Below are 15206 nucleotides of genomic sequence, written 5' to 3'. Positions count from 1 at the left end.
TTCCCAAGAGGACAAGCCTCTGCTGCAGCTGAGGGCTGCCTGTGTACCCATTGCGTGGTTTCTGATGGGTAACAGCTGGGACCTGTCTCCCCAGCACTACTCCATTAACCTCATCAAGGTGGATAGCTTTTCCTTACCTGTGGTCTGCCTGGGGCCCCATCCGTTGGCCAGCATGGCGGTGCTGTTGGGCTCCCTGAGGTTGGCCAGCTCCAGGCTGCTGTTTGCCCACCGGGAGACCTGCTCCACGAAGCAGGGGGTGAGCGGCGTCCCTGTCTGCACGTAGAGGATGCAGGCCAGCTCCAGCTTGGCACCCGGGCTGGTGCTGGGCAGCACGGCATAGACAGCCCGCAGCCATTCTCTGACCTTAGGGTCTGCAAAGAAGATCAGTCAAAATGGTGAATGTAAGACAGGAGTTACCCCCGGCTCTGCTTGCTGGATGCAGGGGAATGGGACCCCTGCCTCTCCACTCTTAGGTCCTGAGGTTCATCCACCGTAGACAGTCAGTTTGGAAAAGTCATAGCTCAGTTGCTCAGGAGTTAACCTGGATCCACAGATGAAAAGTCAAGGGGGAAGAAACCACGAAGACTTGAAAGAAATCAGGCTGTTACTATTTAGTCGCTAAGTTGTGTCCGCCTCTTTGCGACCATGGACTGCAGCCCACCAGGCTCCTCCGTCCATGGGATTTCAGGCAAGAATACTGGAGTGGGTTGCCATTTCCTTCTCCAGGGGATCTTCCCGACCCAGGGATCAAACCCTCATCTCCTGCATTGGCAGGTGGATTCTTTATCGCTAAACCACCTGGGAAGCCCAAATCTAGCTGAGATTAAGTCAGATAGAAAAACATTACCAACCTCCCGAAGACTGTGCTTCCTAAACTTCTTGAGCCAGATGTATGCTGCTGCTGCTAAGTCACTTCAGTCATGTCGGACTCTGTGTGACCCCATAGACGGCAGCCCACCAGGTCCTCTGTCCCTGGAATTCTCCAGGCAAGAGCATTGGATTTCCTTCTCTGAGCCAGAATATGTGGAGCAGTGCTAAAGCAGAGAGACCTGGGCTGGTGGGCAGAGGGCTTCAAGTATGTACAATGCCAGTGGATTTATGGGGAACATCACGAGTAGCAGTGCTGGGCAGTGACCAGGGTGTTGAATTGTCGATATCTCTGGTGCAGGGCCTCACGTTCATCCCCACGACTACACATCTGAGTAGCGTTTGGATGTAGTCTTTTGTGGAACTCTGCTTTCAACCTGGAAAATCTAGGGGCAAGGTAAGGGCTCCTCCCATTCCCCCAGCTCTCTAAGCCCCAGCAGACAGCCCATTATTCATGTCAGCGGGAACCTGTGAGAATGTTGAAATACCAGGCATTTGAAAGAGTCCATAGCTTCTACCTTCCTGATGGTGGACTTCTAGTCTTTTGCAGCTCAGGCAGGAGGCCGCTTCCTTCTCTGCATATTCACGATGGAATTCTTTTTCACACTATTGTTCATAGCTGTGGCTTCTCTTCTCCCCTAGGCATGTGGAGCTACTGCTGAGTCACGACCCAGTGGCGTATCCTCCTGACCTGTGCACACAGGGCTTTTCCAGCCAGCAGGACCCCTTTGCTGGCAGGCTGCCTGTGGAACACAGCCCTTCTTTCTCCTTTTCGCCTCCCCTTTGTCTTAGTGATGGCCCCTTGGCTGCCCGCAAGTCTCCGCCATGACTCCCAGGCTCTTTGCACCCTCTTTCTGCCCACCGTGCCTCCACCATCTCTCCCAGGGCAGCAGGTGGAATGATCCTCCTACCTGGCTTGGGTGCCTGTCCATTCCATGTCCCCTCACAGAGGCCAGGCCAGGAGACAGCAGCAGACGCATCCCCCCACCACCCTCAACTTGCCTGGCTAAAGTCCTTCTGGGGGACAGCGGCACCCAGAACACACCCCGGGCCGGGGGCCCCAGCCGCTAGGCTGCAGGATGCGGTTGTGGGCAAGTTTACTCCACAGAACTTTCACCACCAAAGCCGCGTCTTAAAATCTACTGCTGTAAAAACTGGACTCAAGGCATGTATAAATACATAGCCTAGAAAATTACAGCCTAACTCAAGTGCTTATTTTGTTTTAATGAGAAAAAACTGAATGAAAAAAATACTCATCAGATTGTCCTTTCCTGAGGAAGGTCATAAATACTCATCGAATCACATCCCTGCAGGATGTAGACTGTCTGCAGGGGTGAATGGAGACATGTCTGTGGTCCTTAGTGTCACATGACCTTAGGGGGTGTCACAGAGCTCTCCTCTCTGTCCTTTCACCCTCTCGGCCCAGGGGACCCGCCATCCCTCCAGACAGATACCCCCAAGGTGCAGAGTCAGTGGGCTTGAGAAATCTTATCTCCGCTGGAGCCTGGTTTGTCCCTACCGTGAGCACATCAGAAGTGGTTTTCTAGATGCTGCTGGAATGAATATATATCGTCAGAATAAAAAATGCTGAAGGTTGACAAACTCTGCTAAACCCTCTGCAAGCAGGATCACTTTTAATCCTCTCAACAACCCTGCGAATTAAGTGCAATTATGATCGCATTTATAGATGAGGGAGCTGGGGTTCAGACAGATTAATAAAGTTGCTCAGTGTCATCTGATTGTTGGGGTGGTACCTGACAACCCCCTGCCCCCTGCTCCCTGCCAGGTGAAGGACAGGTGGGCTGGGAACAGTCTGCCCCTCTGCTGGGGAGAACCTCGCAGAGCCTCCTGTTTTGCCGAGTTGCCTGTATTTCCTAGTCTGGTCTCTGCAGTACTTAGTTGCCCAGTCATGTCTGACTCTTTGCGACCCCATGGACTGTAGCCCGCCAGGCTCCTCTGTCCATGGGGATTCTCCAGACAAGAATACTGGAGTGGGTTGCCATGTCCTTCAGTGGGGCAAAAGGGACTGACTTGCACAGTGACAAACTGCACCTCTCCTGAAGACCTTGAAACCACTGCCTCGATTCCTCTCCCCTCCCGCTCCCCCTCCTGCAAAGCCGTCATTCCTGCTGGAGGGGTTGGGTGGCTGTAAGAGCAGGGGAGGCGAGGACTGCAGTAGAACAGGGGTGTACTGGGGAGGGGTGGAGAGTTTGAAGGGAGAGTCCCTGGAATGGCATGGAGTGGCAGGAAAATGCCAGAAGAAATGGTACTTTTCTTGAGTCCTGCTGCAGACCAGCTTTTTAACTCATTTGAGAGACCCGTGTGGAAAGAGCCTTCCTTCTCACTATATTAGCTGAACTGAACTTTTTGAATGTGACACTGAATCTAAAGGGGGGCGGTTCTGGATTTTAAAGTTAATGTATGTATATAAAATTCTCAGCTGGCCAGAACCATCTTTGTGGTGCTGATCAAAGAGAGTTAAGTTTAGGACAATGTGCAAAGGGTTTGGTTGGGCTGAGAGAGCAGTGAGGATATGTGCGTGTGTGCTAAGTCACTTCAGTCATGTCCGACTCTTGCAACCCAATAGACTGTAGCCCGCCAGGCTCCTCCGTCCATGGGATTCTCCAGGCAACAATACTGGCATGGGTTGCCATGCCCTCCTCCAGGGGATCTTCCTGACCCAGGGATTGAACCCACATCTCTTTTGTCCCCTGCATTGGCAGGTGGGTTCTGTACCAGTCGTGGCACCTGGGAAGCCAAGTCTGGTGGAAAACAGTGAAGGCAGGGGGCTTAGATAAATTTGTATGCCTGCTCAGTGGCTGAGAGGGAGGCTAAGGAGTTGAGGAAAGAGCACTGGATTTGGAGTCAGAAAATCTGGAATTGGAATCCTAGCTCTATCACTTGCCTGTTGGGTGAGCTGAGTCTTAGCAAATCATTAACCTCTTGCTGCTGCTGTTGCTGCTGCTGCTAAGTCACTTCAGTCGTGTTCGACTCTGTGCGACCCCATAGATGGCAGCCCACCAGGCTTCCCTGTCCCTGGGATTCTCCAGGCAAGAACACTGGAGTGGGTTGCCATTTCCTTCTCCAGTGCATGAAAGTGAAAAGTGAAAGTGAAGTCCCTCAGTCGTGTCTGACTCTTAGCGACCCCATGGACTGCAGCCCACCAGGCTCCTCCATCTATGGGGTTTTCCAGGCAAGAGTACTGGAGTGCGTTGCCATTGTGTTCTCTGCATTAACCTCTTGTCTCATTGGTAAAACAGGCACTTTAGGAGGCTTGGCGACTGCATATGATTTCTATAAGGATCAAGTGACATAACAACTGTAAAAGTGAGTCCACGTGCGTCATCAAACAGAATTCTTCCCCACCCCCATCTCTGAGGCCTCTGTTCCCAGCATCGTTCTTGTAATGGAAAGCTGAGATGTGTGAAAGCTGAGATGTGTTCTTTATTAATTGACTTGGAAAAGCATTGGAAATCCCTAGAACTTGGACCCCTGGGAAATCATATTTTCATGCAGTGAAAACAAAAATATTTTGGGGATATCACTGGTGCCTGCTTTGAAGCTCATGCCCAGCTTTAGGACCAGCTGGTGGGGATACTGGCAAAGCTGCTGGTGGTTGGGTACTTCCCTGGTGGTCCAGTGGCTAAGACTCCTTGCTCCCAGTGCAGGGGGCCTGGGTTCAATCCCTGGTCAGGGAACTAGATCTCACATGCCTAGCTGAAAAAGAAGATCCTGCATGCCAAAACAAAGATCAAAGATCCCATGTGCCGCAACTAAGATCCAGTGCAGCCAAATAAATATTAAAAAAAAAAAAAAACACAACTGCTGGTGGTCACCTGTTGGCTGGATGTCAGTGAGAAGACAAGCGCCCATTGTCTCATTGCAAACATGGATAGAGCTCTGTTGATCAGATGGGAACAATGGCCCAAGCCCCTGGGCTGTGGGTTCACGTTCCTGATCTGTGCTCCTTTGTAAAAGAAAGATTGGGACAGGGCAGGTGGTGGGCAGTAGCAGGTTGACTTAATCAGCACCCATGTGATTCCCTGAGCCATTTGGGGGCAAACAAATGCAGGGGTATTCCATTAACTAGAACTCTGCAAGCAGCACATTCCTGTTTGTAATAATTAACCCTGGATCCATGAGATAATGAAGCCATTTATAAGTAAGAAAAAAAAAAAGTGGGATTATGTTCCCCAGAGTTTGACTATTAAGCATTCTGGACATTTGGTAATTCTTGAATGGGCTCTATGGAAACCCTGTTAATAATCGCCACACTTTGCTTAAGCAGGTACCCTGACGTTACCTGACAGCGAAGCACCGACTGTCATCAGTTCCCTGTCTCTGCAGGGTAATTCTACTTGCGTTTCTCACTTTCCCCCTAATCCTGACTTCTGTGAGAAAATGTTTCAAGGCCGAAATGCCTGCCCTTCTTTCATACTCCTATTTGTCCTTCAAAACCCAGCTCAGGTGTCTTGTTATCTGGGGAGCCTTCCTGATCTGCTAGTGAAATAAATCATTCCCTCCCCGGTACGAGCGTATTTCACAAAAGTACACTAACTGCCCCTTATTAAAAATGTGTTTCTGTGTGCATTGTTCCTACGAGACTGAGAGTCTTGTGTTCAAAGGGTTCCTTATATACCTGGCTGCTAAATTCCTGGCGTAGCACCAGCCCACACAGCAGGAGCTCAGAAATACTTGATGGATGGCTTTCTGCTGAATCTAACGTGGCTGGAGAGCAACTCCATGGATACATGCATTTCCATAATATACTTGCCGAGCAAAATTCAACGTGATAACTTCTGTTTGTCTTCACTTACCCTAAGAGAGAAAACGTACTTGCAGGTCGGCCAGCAGGCTCACGAGAATTGTTTTGGCAGAGGACAGGGTGTGGATGGGGTGGGGTGGGGACAGGACACACAGGTAGTGCCTGAGGCCTGCTTCTGGAGCATTCACCTTGCCAACGCAAGATGCCAGCTCCAAGGGAGCTCTTGCTATGACTGTCTCAGTATTAGTTCCTGGGTGCTCTAAAAAGGGATTAATTTATATAATTTTAATTCTCATCCTTTTTCACTGGCATCTTATTCTTAGATAGAGAAAAAAGGTTGTGTGTAAAGTGTTTGTGTTCAGATGGAGTTGGGAGGTTGGGTCCAGGGCCGGAGGCCCCAAGTGGGACCAGGTGTGGCTGACCTGGCATCACAAGATTCTTGTCCCCACTGGCAGAGGTGTTCTGAATTATCTTGGTAAATATGACTGCCTAGAAGTCACACATTTATGAAAGCGGGATGGTCTCTGGAACCAGACAGCCTGGGCTTGAGTTCCAGCTTAAACTCATAAATATTGAATTATGTTGGTAAATATAACTCTGCCTAGAAGTCACACATTTGTTAAAGCAGGATGAACCAGACAGCCTGGCATGAGTTCCAGCTTGACCACTTGCTAGCTGTGTGACCTTGGGCAACTTGCTTACCCACTCTGCCTAAATTGGCTTATCTCTAGAATAGGAATGATGAGATAATTACCTACCTTGATAGGGTTGTTGCTACAGTGAATTAGATTGTGTTGGTAAGGTGTTTCTAGCGGTTTCTGGCATCTAGTAAGCATTCTAAAAGGGCTTGTAAAATGCAACTGAGAAATTGCCGCCAAACCCAAGGGCAGAAGGGAACCTGAGAAATTTTATCAAGAGTAACCACGATGTGGGCTTCCCTGGTGGCTCAGTGGTTGGGAGTTTGCTTTGCAATGTAGGGGATGTGGGTTCGATCCCTGGGTGGAGAAATCCTCTGGAGGAGGAAATGACAACCCACTCTAGTATTCCAGGCTGGAGAATCCCATGGACAGAGGAGTCTGGTGGGCTACTGTCCATGGATAAGACTGAGTGACTAAACCACCACCGTGATGTAGAGTGTCCATGCCTTCTGATGCCAGTGGGCAGCCTTCTCTGCCTGCCACCTGAGGCAGCCTGAGCATGAGGTCAGGTGTGAGTGTGAGCAGGGCAGTGGGCGTGAGCAGCAGAATGGGAGGAGCAGCGGTCCGCTTACCGTGGACGGTGTAGCCCAGGGCCTGGACCAGCTGCCGGCCGGTGTTCCCCCGGGCTCCGAACTGCAGGAGCTCCAGGGGGATGAAGGCGCCAGCGGGGGAGAGGACCAGGTTGGTTTGGTTTCCGGCCGTGGCCACGCTCCGGTACAGGCGAAGCGCCAGGTCCGTCCTCAGCAGGGTCAGGTCCTCATGGAGGTTGCTGGCTCCCCTGGTGGGGCAGACGTGAAGGAGGAGGAGGGCCAGTAGGAGAGACCACATGGCTCCTGCAGGGGAGGGAAGAGATGCAGGTGAGGCAGGAGCTGCTCCATCCTGCAGAGAAGTGGGCCGGAGGCTGGTGCCCGGCTGCGGCTGAGGATCACTTAGCAGGCTGTTACCCGGCACCCTTCTACCTGCAGCAGAATGCGTCTCTGTATCTGCCTTAGAAACACTCGCTGGAAATCAAACTGTGAGCTGGAAAGCCTGGATTTTAGGCCTGCTCTGTCCTTGGAAAAGACCCTGATGCTGGGAAAGATTGAAGGCAGGAGAAGGGGATGACAGAGGATGAGATGATTGGATGGCATCACCGACTCAATGGACATGAGTTTGAGCAAAGTCCGGGAGATGGTGAAGGACAGGGAAGCCTGGCGTGTTGCGGTCCATGGGTCGCAAAGAGTCGGACATGACTGGGTGACTGAACAACTGTCACTTACTACATGCATGACCTTGGGTGAAGCTCTGGTCAGACCAGAAGCATTATGTTGGCTCAGAAACATGAAAAGTACGTCTTACTCATTTTTCTCAGTACTTAGTTAGCTCAGAGCTGGGCCATGTCTATCAGTAATAATAATAGTAATAACAAATAATATACTCCGTTAAAAAGGACTTTGTAATTTCACAATTAATCATTACAACAATCTTACATGGTAGCTGTTATTATATTGCAAATATAGAGATGATGAGGTTTAGAGACTTCAGTGGGTCATTTAAGAAAACATGAGGTGGAAACAGGCCTGGGACTCCAGTCCTGGTCTCCTCTCTGGGTGGTCCATGCAAGATTGAGCACATAAATGCACATTAAAATATTGATCCATGAGCTAATTGTACCTAGAATATCAGAATTCTTGTGATGTGAATTATTTTCATAAAAAGGACACTTTCACAGAGAGCAGAATGCTGCGGATAGAACTCCTGCTACAGAGACGTACCCCTTCAAGAAGAGAGTGCCTTTGCTGGAAATTAATGCAAAGAAGAGAAAGGCGAGGCACAAAGTGTTCTCAGTGACTATGCCACACGGACAACCTGTGGCAATTTCTGTTCAGTTGTCTGACTATGATATCAGGCAGGATTGGTGAGAGAGGGTCCCAGCTCAAAGAAGTCATCTGAGGATGAGAAGTTTGCATGTAAAGCCACTGGGCTCAAAGGTGTTTATTTCAGATAAAGGCCCCACATGGAAAAGCATCCTCTTTTTTTCTCAGCCCTTTCCTTCTGCGGCCAAGCACAAAGGCATCATAGGGGTGGGGGTGTGCACAGGTGTGGGGGTCTTTCTCTGTGTGTTTGGAAACCCCAGTCTTTTCGAAATGACCAACTCCCAGTGCTCTTGATGCTTCTATCATGTCCCCCAGGGAGGCAGCAATCAACCCTTCATGCCCTTAGGCTCCCCGTGACCACGTACCTGCCATGATTCACTGCGGACGAGCTGTTCACTCACCTTCTCTTGGATGGGACTGTCCGAGTTTCCTTGCTGACTCCTGTCCTTGTGGGTCTCCCGTGTTAACGTGCTCCCCCTTTTAAAAAAGTGGAGCAGAATCTGCTTTGAATCACAAGACAGCATAGGGAGGAAGCTGGCAGTTGCCGTCTCTGTCGGCGATGTCTCTACCACTCGGTCCAAATTCCTGGAGCCTGAGGTCCCACAGAGAGCCAGGGGCAGGAGCCTAGCCCGGCCAGCCAAGCCCAGATCGGAAACAGAGCGGGCCCTGGGGAGGGAGCCAGCCACACCCGTCAAGCCTGCTTAGGCTTGTGACCTGGTTGTACCAGCGAGGAACCCCTCTTGTAGCCCTTTGTCACTTGGAGGAATTTCACTGATAACTCTGCCGTTAGGGCTTTTGCTGGGTACCAGGTACCTCATGCTTCTCCCCTCCTCCTGGGAAGAGAACAATACATTAGTCATTGGGCATGACTTGAAACTTTTAATAAATGACATTCTGCAAAAAAGGGGGGAAGAAAAAGCAAAATATAGCACAATCAGTTTGGAACAAGGTGCCTTGCCCTATTTATTATTAATAAAAGTGAATGCATTTCTTTATTTGTATGTAATACAATAAACATTATAAGTACTCTAAGCAATCTTGTTCTCAAGATACAGCAGTTAATAAATCTGGTGACTCAATATGAGAAAGAGACTGTGTTGTCAGCTAAGTGAAGGCACATTTTGGCGAAGAATAAGCAGATTCTGTTCAGAGTCTGTCCTTGTGACCCAATCAGAGTTGCAGACATTTCTATGAGTTTCTTAGGTGTTGTATTAAGTACAAAATATATGGTAGGTTACATGTCGTTAGAGATTAAAGAAAAGAAGAAGACACTTGGAAATGAATGCAGTTCTCAGTAATTTTCTCTCAGGCATCTGTTAGAGTTAATATTTGAAAAAGAATGAGACTGTTTTTCATCTGACCACCACTCACACCCCTGTAATCAGCAGGTGTTTCACTTTTCAAGTGGAGTTAATTGCTGACACTCAAGCCTGGAATAGTTTATAGCTCTTAGGGGAGTTCCAACTCTAGAATTATTTTGCATGAAATTTCCCCAGATCTTCAATGTAGAGACTGTGCATTTTTTGCTTGCCTTGAACTCTAAATTATAGTATGATGGGGGAATAAATATGTATAACTTATTCTATAGCATCCAGAGTGGGCATCCCATTCATCCATCCATCCATTCACCCACCCACCCACCTACCCACCCATCCATCCATCCATCCATGCATCCACCTATCCATTCATGTAGTAGCTCTTGCTTGCCTGCTTGGTTCTGAGGCTCTGTGCCAGATCTGGCAATGAACCAGCTACCTGGGCTCAGCTAGCTCTCAGGGGACCTAGAGTCTTGTTCCCTGAGTGCAGACTTTTGATGTTGATGCTGATGGGTTTAAGAAAAAGAGCCTTCCATGAGGAGGACCGTGGTAACTTGCAAGGGCTGTCTCCCAATGCTGAGTTCCCCAGGGTTGCAATTATTTGAGCAGAAGCTCATTCACTCTCTTCCCATGGTAGAACTGGGAAGATGCTTACAAAAAGGTTTCCCAGATTTGAGAAGGTTGGCTGTGTGACTTCTGTAAGCATTTCCTCCTACCTGACTCTAAGAATGTTTCATTTTAGATTGCTTTTATATTCTCTAGAAAAAAATACTGAGTGGAAGCCCTATGTATAGACTACCATGAGTAAAGTAGCTAGTGGGAATTTGCTGTATAACACAGTGAGCCCGGCCTGGTGCTCTGCGATGACCTAGAGGGACAGGATTGGGAGTCAGGTGGTAGGGAGCCTCAAGAGGGAGGCGATATGATTCTCAAAGTTGTAGAGCAGAAACCAACACAGCACTGTAAAGCAGTTATCCTCCAATTAAAAATAAACTAAAAGAAAATACTGGGGAGCTGAACATACAAAAAAAAATTTCCTGTGTAGGTTAAATATTTCAAAGTGTGAATGAATGAAAGATGGGCAGCAGTTTTTCTTTTGTGTGCTCAGAGGTGAACCTGTATAAGCCTCTGTGTTCTCCAACCATTTAAGCAGAGGTTACCACGCTTTTTTTGACCTGGCTGGCATATTGGTTTACACTGCTCAGGGAGCCTTTATTTGTGAAGATATGTACCATAATCATAACAACAGAAATAGTGACCACTGTTGAGCACTTGCTATGTTCCAGGTACTGTGTTACACCCTTTCCATTCACTATTGCAGTGAATCCTCCCAACAGTCATATGAGGAATGTATTATTCTCCCTGTTTTGGAGCTGATGAAACAGGCGTGAAGAGCTCAAGGTACTTGCCCAGGTTCCTGCAGGTAGAGGTCAAGCTGGGTGCAGGGTGGGTTGTGGGCTTAGCCACGCTGATGAGCTCTGGTGCTCAGCCCCGCTGCTCTGCAGTCCAGAACCACCGTGAAGAGTGACTCGGCCTCAGAGCAGGCTCCAGATAACCTGGAAACAGGGAAAATTAGGCAGAGAGGGACTAAGGTTGGAAATAGAAAAAAGGCATCAAACTGTGTTTGGATATTCTGGTTCTGAAGAGCTTGCTTTTGGTGTTACTTTCTCATACATTTCAGTGTGATTAGCATTTTGGCCGTTTTTATCAGCTGGATTTTAAAAGTGATAAAAAAAAAAAAAAAACAAGAAGACTTGAGACCATGCCGTGTCATCCTCTCTAGCCTTCAGTCGGGGGTAACTAGATAGGAAAGGCTGATCCTCACTAAGCCAGGGTCAGGGATTGGCAGGAAAAATCAGTGTGAAAAATCTACCCAAGGGCTACAGCCCAGGACATGGGTCTCTTCTCTCTCACTACAGAACTGTGGGCATCAGTGATCTATTACAACAGTATTTCCTGAGAGCCTGGCCTTGACCTCCAAGGCTTCTCTGAGTGGGATTTGTGGGAGCCACATTTTTTGGGGGGGGAGCCATGCTGTGTGGTTTGTGGGATCTTAGTTCCCCAACCAGGGATTGAACCTAGACCCTTAGGAGTGAGACTATGGAGTCCAACCACCGGACCATCAGGGAATTCTCAAGGGAACCACTTCTGATTTATCATAGTTGGTTCATGTCCTGGCTAACTCAGCCTGGTATGACAGAATAACCCAGACTGGGTGGCTTAAACAACAGAGATTTTCACAATTCTGAAGGCTCGAAAGTCCAAGATCAAGCAGATTCTGTGTCTGATGGGGGCCTGCTCCCTGATCGGTAGACAGCCAGCTGCCTTCTCCTTGTGTTCTCACAAGGCAGACAGAGAGAGAGAGAGGTCAGGTGTCTAATGTCTCTTCTTATAAGGGCACCATTCCATTCATGAGGGCCCCACCCTTGTACCTCCCAAAGGCCCCACCTCCTTTTACCATCACAGTGAGGATTTGGAATTCAAAATATGAATTTGTGGCAGGGAGGGATAAACATCCACTCCCCCATCGACTGTGCAAAGAAATGTATTTGTCATCCCTGAACTGCCTCAAAAGGCACCTCTGGCTCGACTCAGCTCTGAAAATTCCAGTGACCTCCTATGAAACCAATAAGTCAGGACCCCGCTTTTGCAGGACAACATGGCTGCACAGGCATGTGGGCAAAGCTGCCGAAATACAGCGAATACACAAGGAAGAGGCTCCAACAGATCACAAGCCCACTTAGGAGGCCCTGAAACCCAAGGCCAGGAGAGGGAGCTCCCCGTGGGCTGGGCTGGCTCCCGCTCTCGCCGTGGGGGCCGCACGGCTGTCCTCTTCATTTCTGACACACTGTCCTTGTGGCCCGAGCCAGCCACTTCAGAAACGTCTGCTGCTGGCCACACGGAAACCACAGTCTGGGAAAAAAATCATGAGCCACTAGGCACCTGTGCAGGGGGTTATGAATGGGAGCACAGTCAGCAAGGCTGGGGAATCCAGTGAGTGGTTAAGTTGTGGCTTTAAACACATTCTGCCTGAGGGAGGGGTTGGGATGGAAGGAAGGGCCGTGTGGTCCCTGCGCAGACCCTGAAGACTCCAGGGGAGAGCCTGGCAGCAGGAAGGCATGTATTCTAAGCAGGAATACATCCACACGATCAATTCTTCTTCTGTGTTCACACTGCACATTAAAGCAAATGATCTCCTTGTTTTTTGGAGGCAGGGGTGGAGAGAGCAGCAAGTAAACCTTTAAAGGCCAAATTTTGGGACAGCTCTGCGTTTGCAAGTGTTCCTTGGCACAGTGCCTCGCGGGGTTCATGTGCTGCCCCTGAGGGCCCGAGCTGTCAGAGCAGCCCTGGACTGTGGGTCCTGGAAAGCTGTGCCCCCACCATCTGATCTGCTGCAGAGACGTTGCAGTGAGTGAAGTGACTGCGTGAGGAAGTGATCTTAAAAACCTTGGCAGGAACTTCCCTGAGGGACCAGTGCTTAAGAATCCACACTTCCATTGTAGCAGAGCACGGGTTCAATCCCTGGTCTGGGAACTAAGATCCCGCATGCCCTGAAAAGCGGCCAAAAAGAAAAAACCAGCTGAAGCAGCGTTCCCAGCACCCATTAGTTATAGTGCCCGTGCTGGAGATGAGGAGGTGGGGGATGTGGGAGCGAGATTTAAAAACATTATTTCTATTTTCAACACACAGTGATAGGGGTTAAGAGTGATGTGGTTTGATTGGCGATGGGGTCTGTGATGCTGGGAAAGGGAGGCCAAGCAAAGAAACGTCAGGTGCAGGACAGTTCTGGAATGCTCCTGGATGCATAAGCTGGAGACATAATGTCCCGTAGGAATAGCAGTGACAAGCACAGATCCGGCCCTCAATGCTCTGAGCCCAACCAGCCAAGCGGGAAAGAGAGTGTGGGTGCTGGGTGACAGACACAAGGCAGAGCCCAGGGAGGCCCCCGATGGAGCCAGGTGGGCTGATATTTTGGGTGATGAAGGCCCATCAGTACTGCCAGCTCTTTAGCCGAGGCTGTGAGGGGTGGAGGTCTCCATGGACAAGTCAGGGTCTATCACAAGGTTCTGCCCCTTGAGAGTAATGCTGCACCTTAAAATTACTGCTTTTTAAAACATGTGTTTATTTTTGGCTGCACTGGGTCTTCATTGCTGGGCGCAGGCCTCCTCTAGTTGCAGCGAGCATGGGGCTCCTCTGTAGCTGCAGTGCGTGGGCCTCTCACAGCGGTGGCCTCTCTGTTGCAGAGGGCGGGCTCTAGGGCCGTCAGCTTCAGTGGTTACGACGTATGGGCTTCGTTGCCCTGTGGCAGGTGGTATCTTCCCAGACCAGGGATCAAACCCATGGCCCCTGCTTTGGCAGGTGTATTCTTATCCACTGGACCATCAGGGAAGTCCAATGCTGCACTTTAAAGGCCTCCTGCCTCATCCCCAGGAGCATCCTCACGCCAGTAGCATCCCAGCCTGATTGTTGAAGAAGAAATGGGGACTCTCACATGTGGTGGCTCCCTGCAATTGCTTTGTTGGGCTTGGCACTGCGTGTAATGATGTGATGGTGATTTTTCTTGAGGAATTACACCTCAAGTCAAAACAGAGACTCGGGTGCAGGATGTCAGGGAGTCGGAACCATCAGGCACAAACACCACTCACCCTAAACGAGGTTCAGGCCTTTATTTCCTTCACTGAACTCCGGGGTCCCTTGGGGCCAGCACGGGGGTAGGGGTGGAAAGCACGCCCACCTGTCTGGGACCAGCTCTCCCTCACTGCTTTGGCCGCCACTTTAAACACAGCATACGGGTGTTCATTCATGCTGGTTAAAATATAGGATGAGGCATCATTTACAAAAAGTCATTTCGCATACCTCAGACTGGACAGTGGGTTATCTTTTACCACCTATTGTTTGCCTCAATATATGTTTAGATTTGTTTGCATTTTCTAGTACACCTGGTTTCTCATCCTGGAAGCAGGGTAATGCTGTGTTCATTGGGAGCAGTTCATTGAAAAATAGTGCTACCCAAAATACCTAGGAGAATAGTGGTGAGATGATGTATTGGGTACTGGCGCTTTGGGTCTAGATTTTCTGGACATTGTGCTCCATGAGGTTAGGAGATGTTCTTTCTTGCTCACAGCTGTATTCTCAATCTTGAGAACAGAGTCTAGCAAAAAGAAGGTGCTTAATACACATTTGTTGGATGAGTGAATGAAAGGGAAAATGACTCTTTTAACACCTACCCCCCAAAAAAAACAAAGAATTCAAAATACTATACAGATCTTATTTTTCACTCAGAACTTCTTCCAGATGAGATGAGAAAGAGTAGTATTTGAGCCATTATATAAATAGGAAGAAAGAAATACTTCAACAGCTTTGCCCTTGGTTTCCCAGGTGGATCCTGAGTAAAGTGGGGTCTCTTCTGATCCTGGGCACCAGGGGACTGGACCATGTGGCAGGTGGAGAAGCCGTGAGCTGCTGCCTGCCTGCCAGAAACAGCTTCCTGTCTCAGCCCTGGGTCTCTGCATCCTGCCTGTCATTTTGGTGGAAGTCAACCTCCCTCGTGCACCCACCAGGCCTGTAGCTTAACTGATTCTGTCGAGGGGGAGGGGCTTGTGATGACCACGGATGGATGTCTGATATCTAGACTCAAGAGTTAACAGGGAGGGACTTTGCTGATATAAGCCTAGTTGTTAAGAGTTTACCTTCCAGTGCAGGA

At 49.3% G+C, this 15206-nt stretch overlaps 1 protein-coding gene across 1 annotated transcript in view; it reads right to left on the bottom strand.

Moving 5' to 3' along the window:
- The window catches only part of SERPINE3 (serpin family E member 3), a 32777-nt gene extending 23875 nt beyond the window's left edge, over positions 1-8902 (bottom strand). Inside the window, exons 1-3 of the mRNA XM_027973573.3 lie at positions 8552-8902; positions 6903-7163; positions 138-371 (exon numbers count right to left, since the gene is read on the bottom strand). Of these exons, the coding sequence (XP_027829374.2) occupies positions 138-371; positions 6903-7163; positions 8552-8558 (502 nt within the window). The 5' untranslated portion in view covers positions 8559-8902. The remainder of the gene's footprint in view (positions 1-137; positions 372-6902; positions 7164-8551) is intronic.
- Positions 8903-15206: the final 6304 nt, after the last annotated feature.

This window comes from Ovis aries, chromosome 10 (assembly GCF_016772045.2).
Source record: "Ovis aries strain OAR_USU_Benz2616 breed Rambouillet chromosome 10, ARS-UI_Ramb_v3.0, whole genome shotgun sequence".
NCBI lineage: Eukaryota > Metazoa > Chordata > Mammalia > Artiodactyla > Bovidae > Ovis > Ovis aries.
This window is presented reverse-complemented; position numbering and strand designations above follow the sequence as displayed.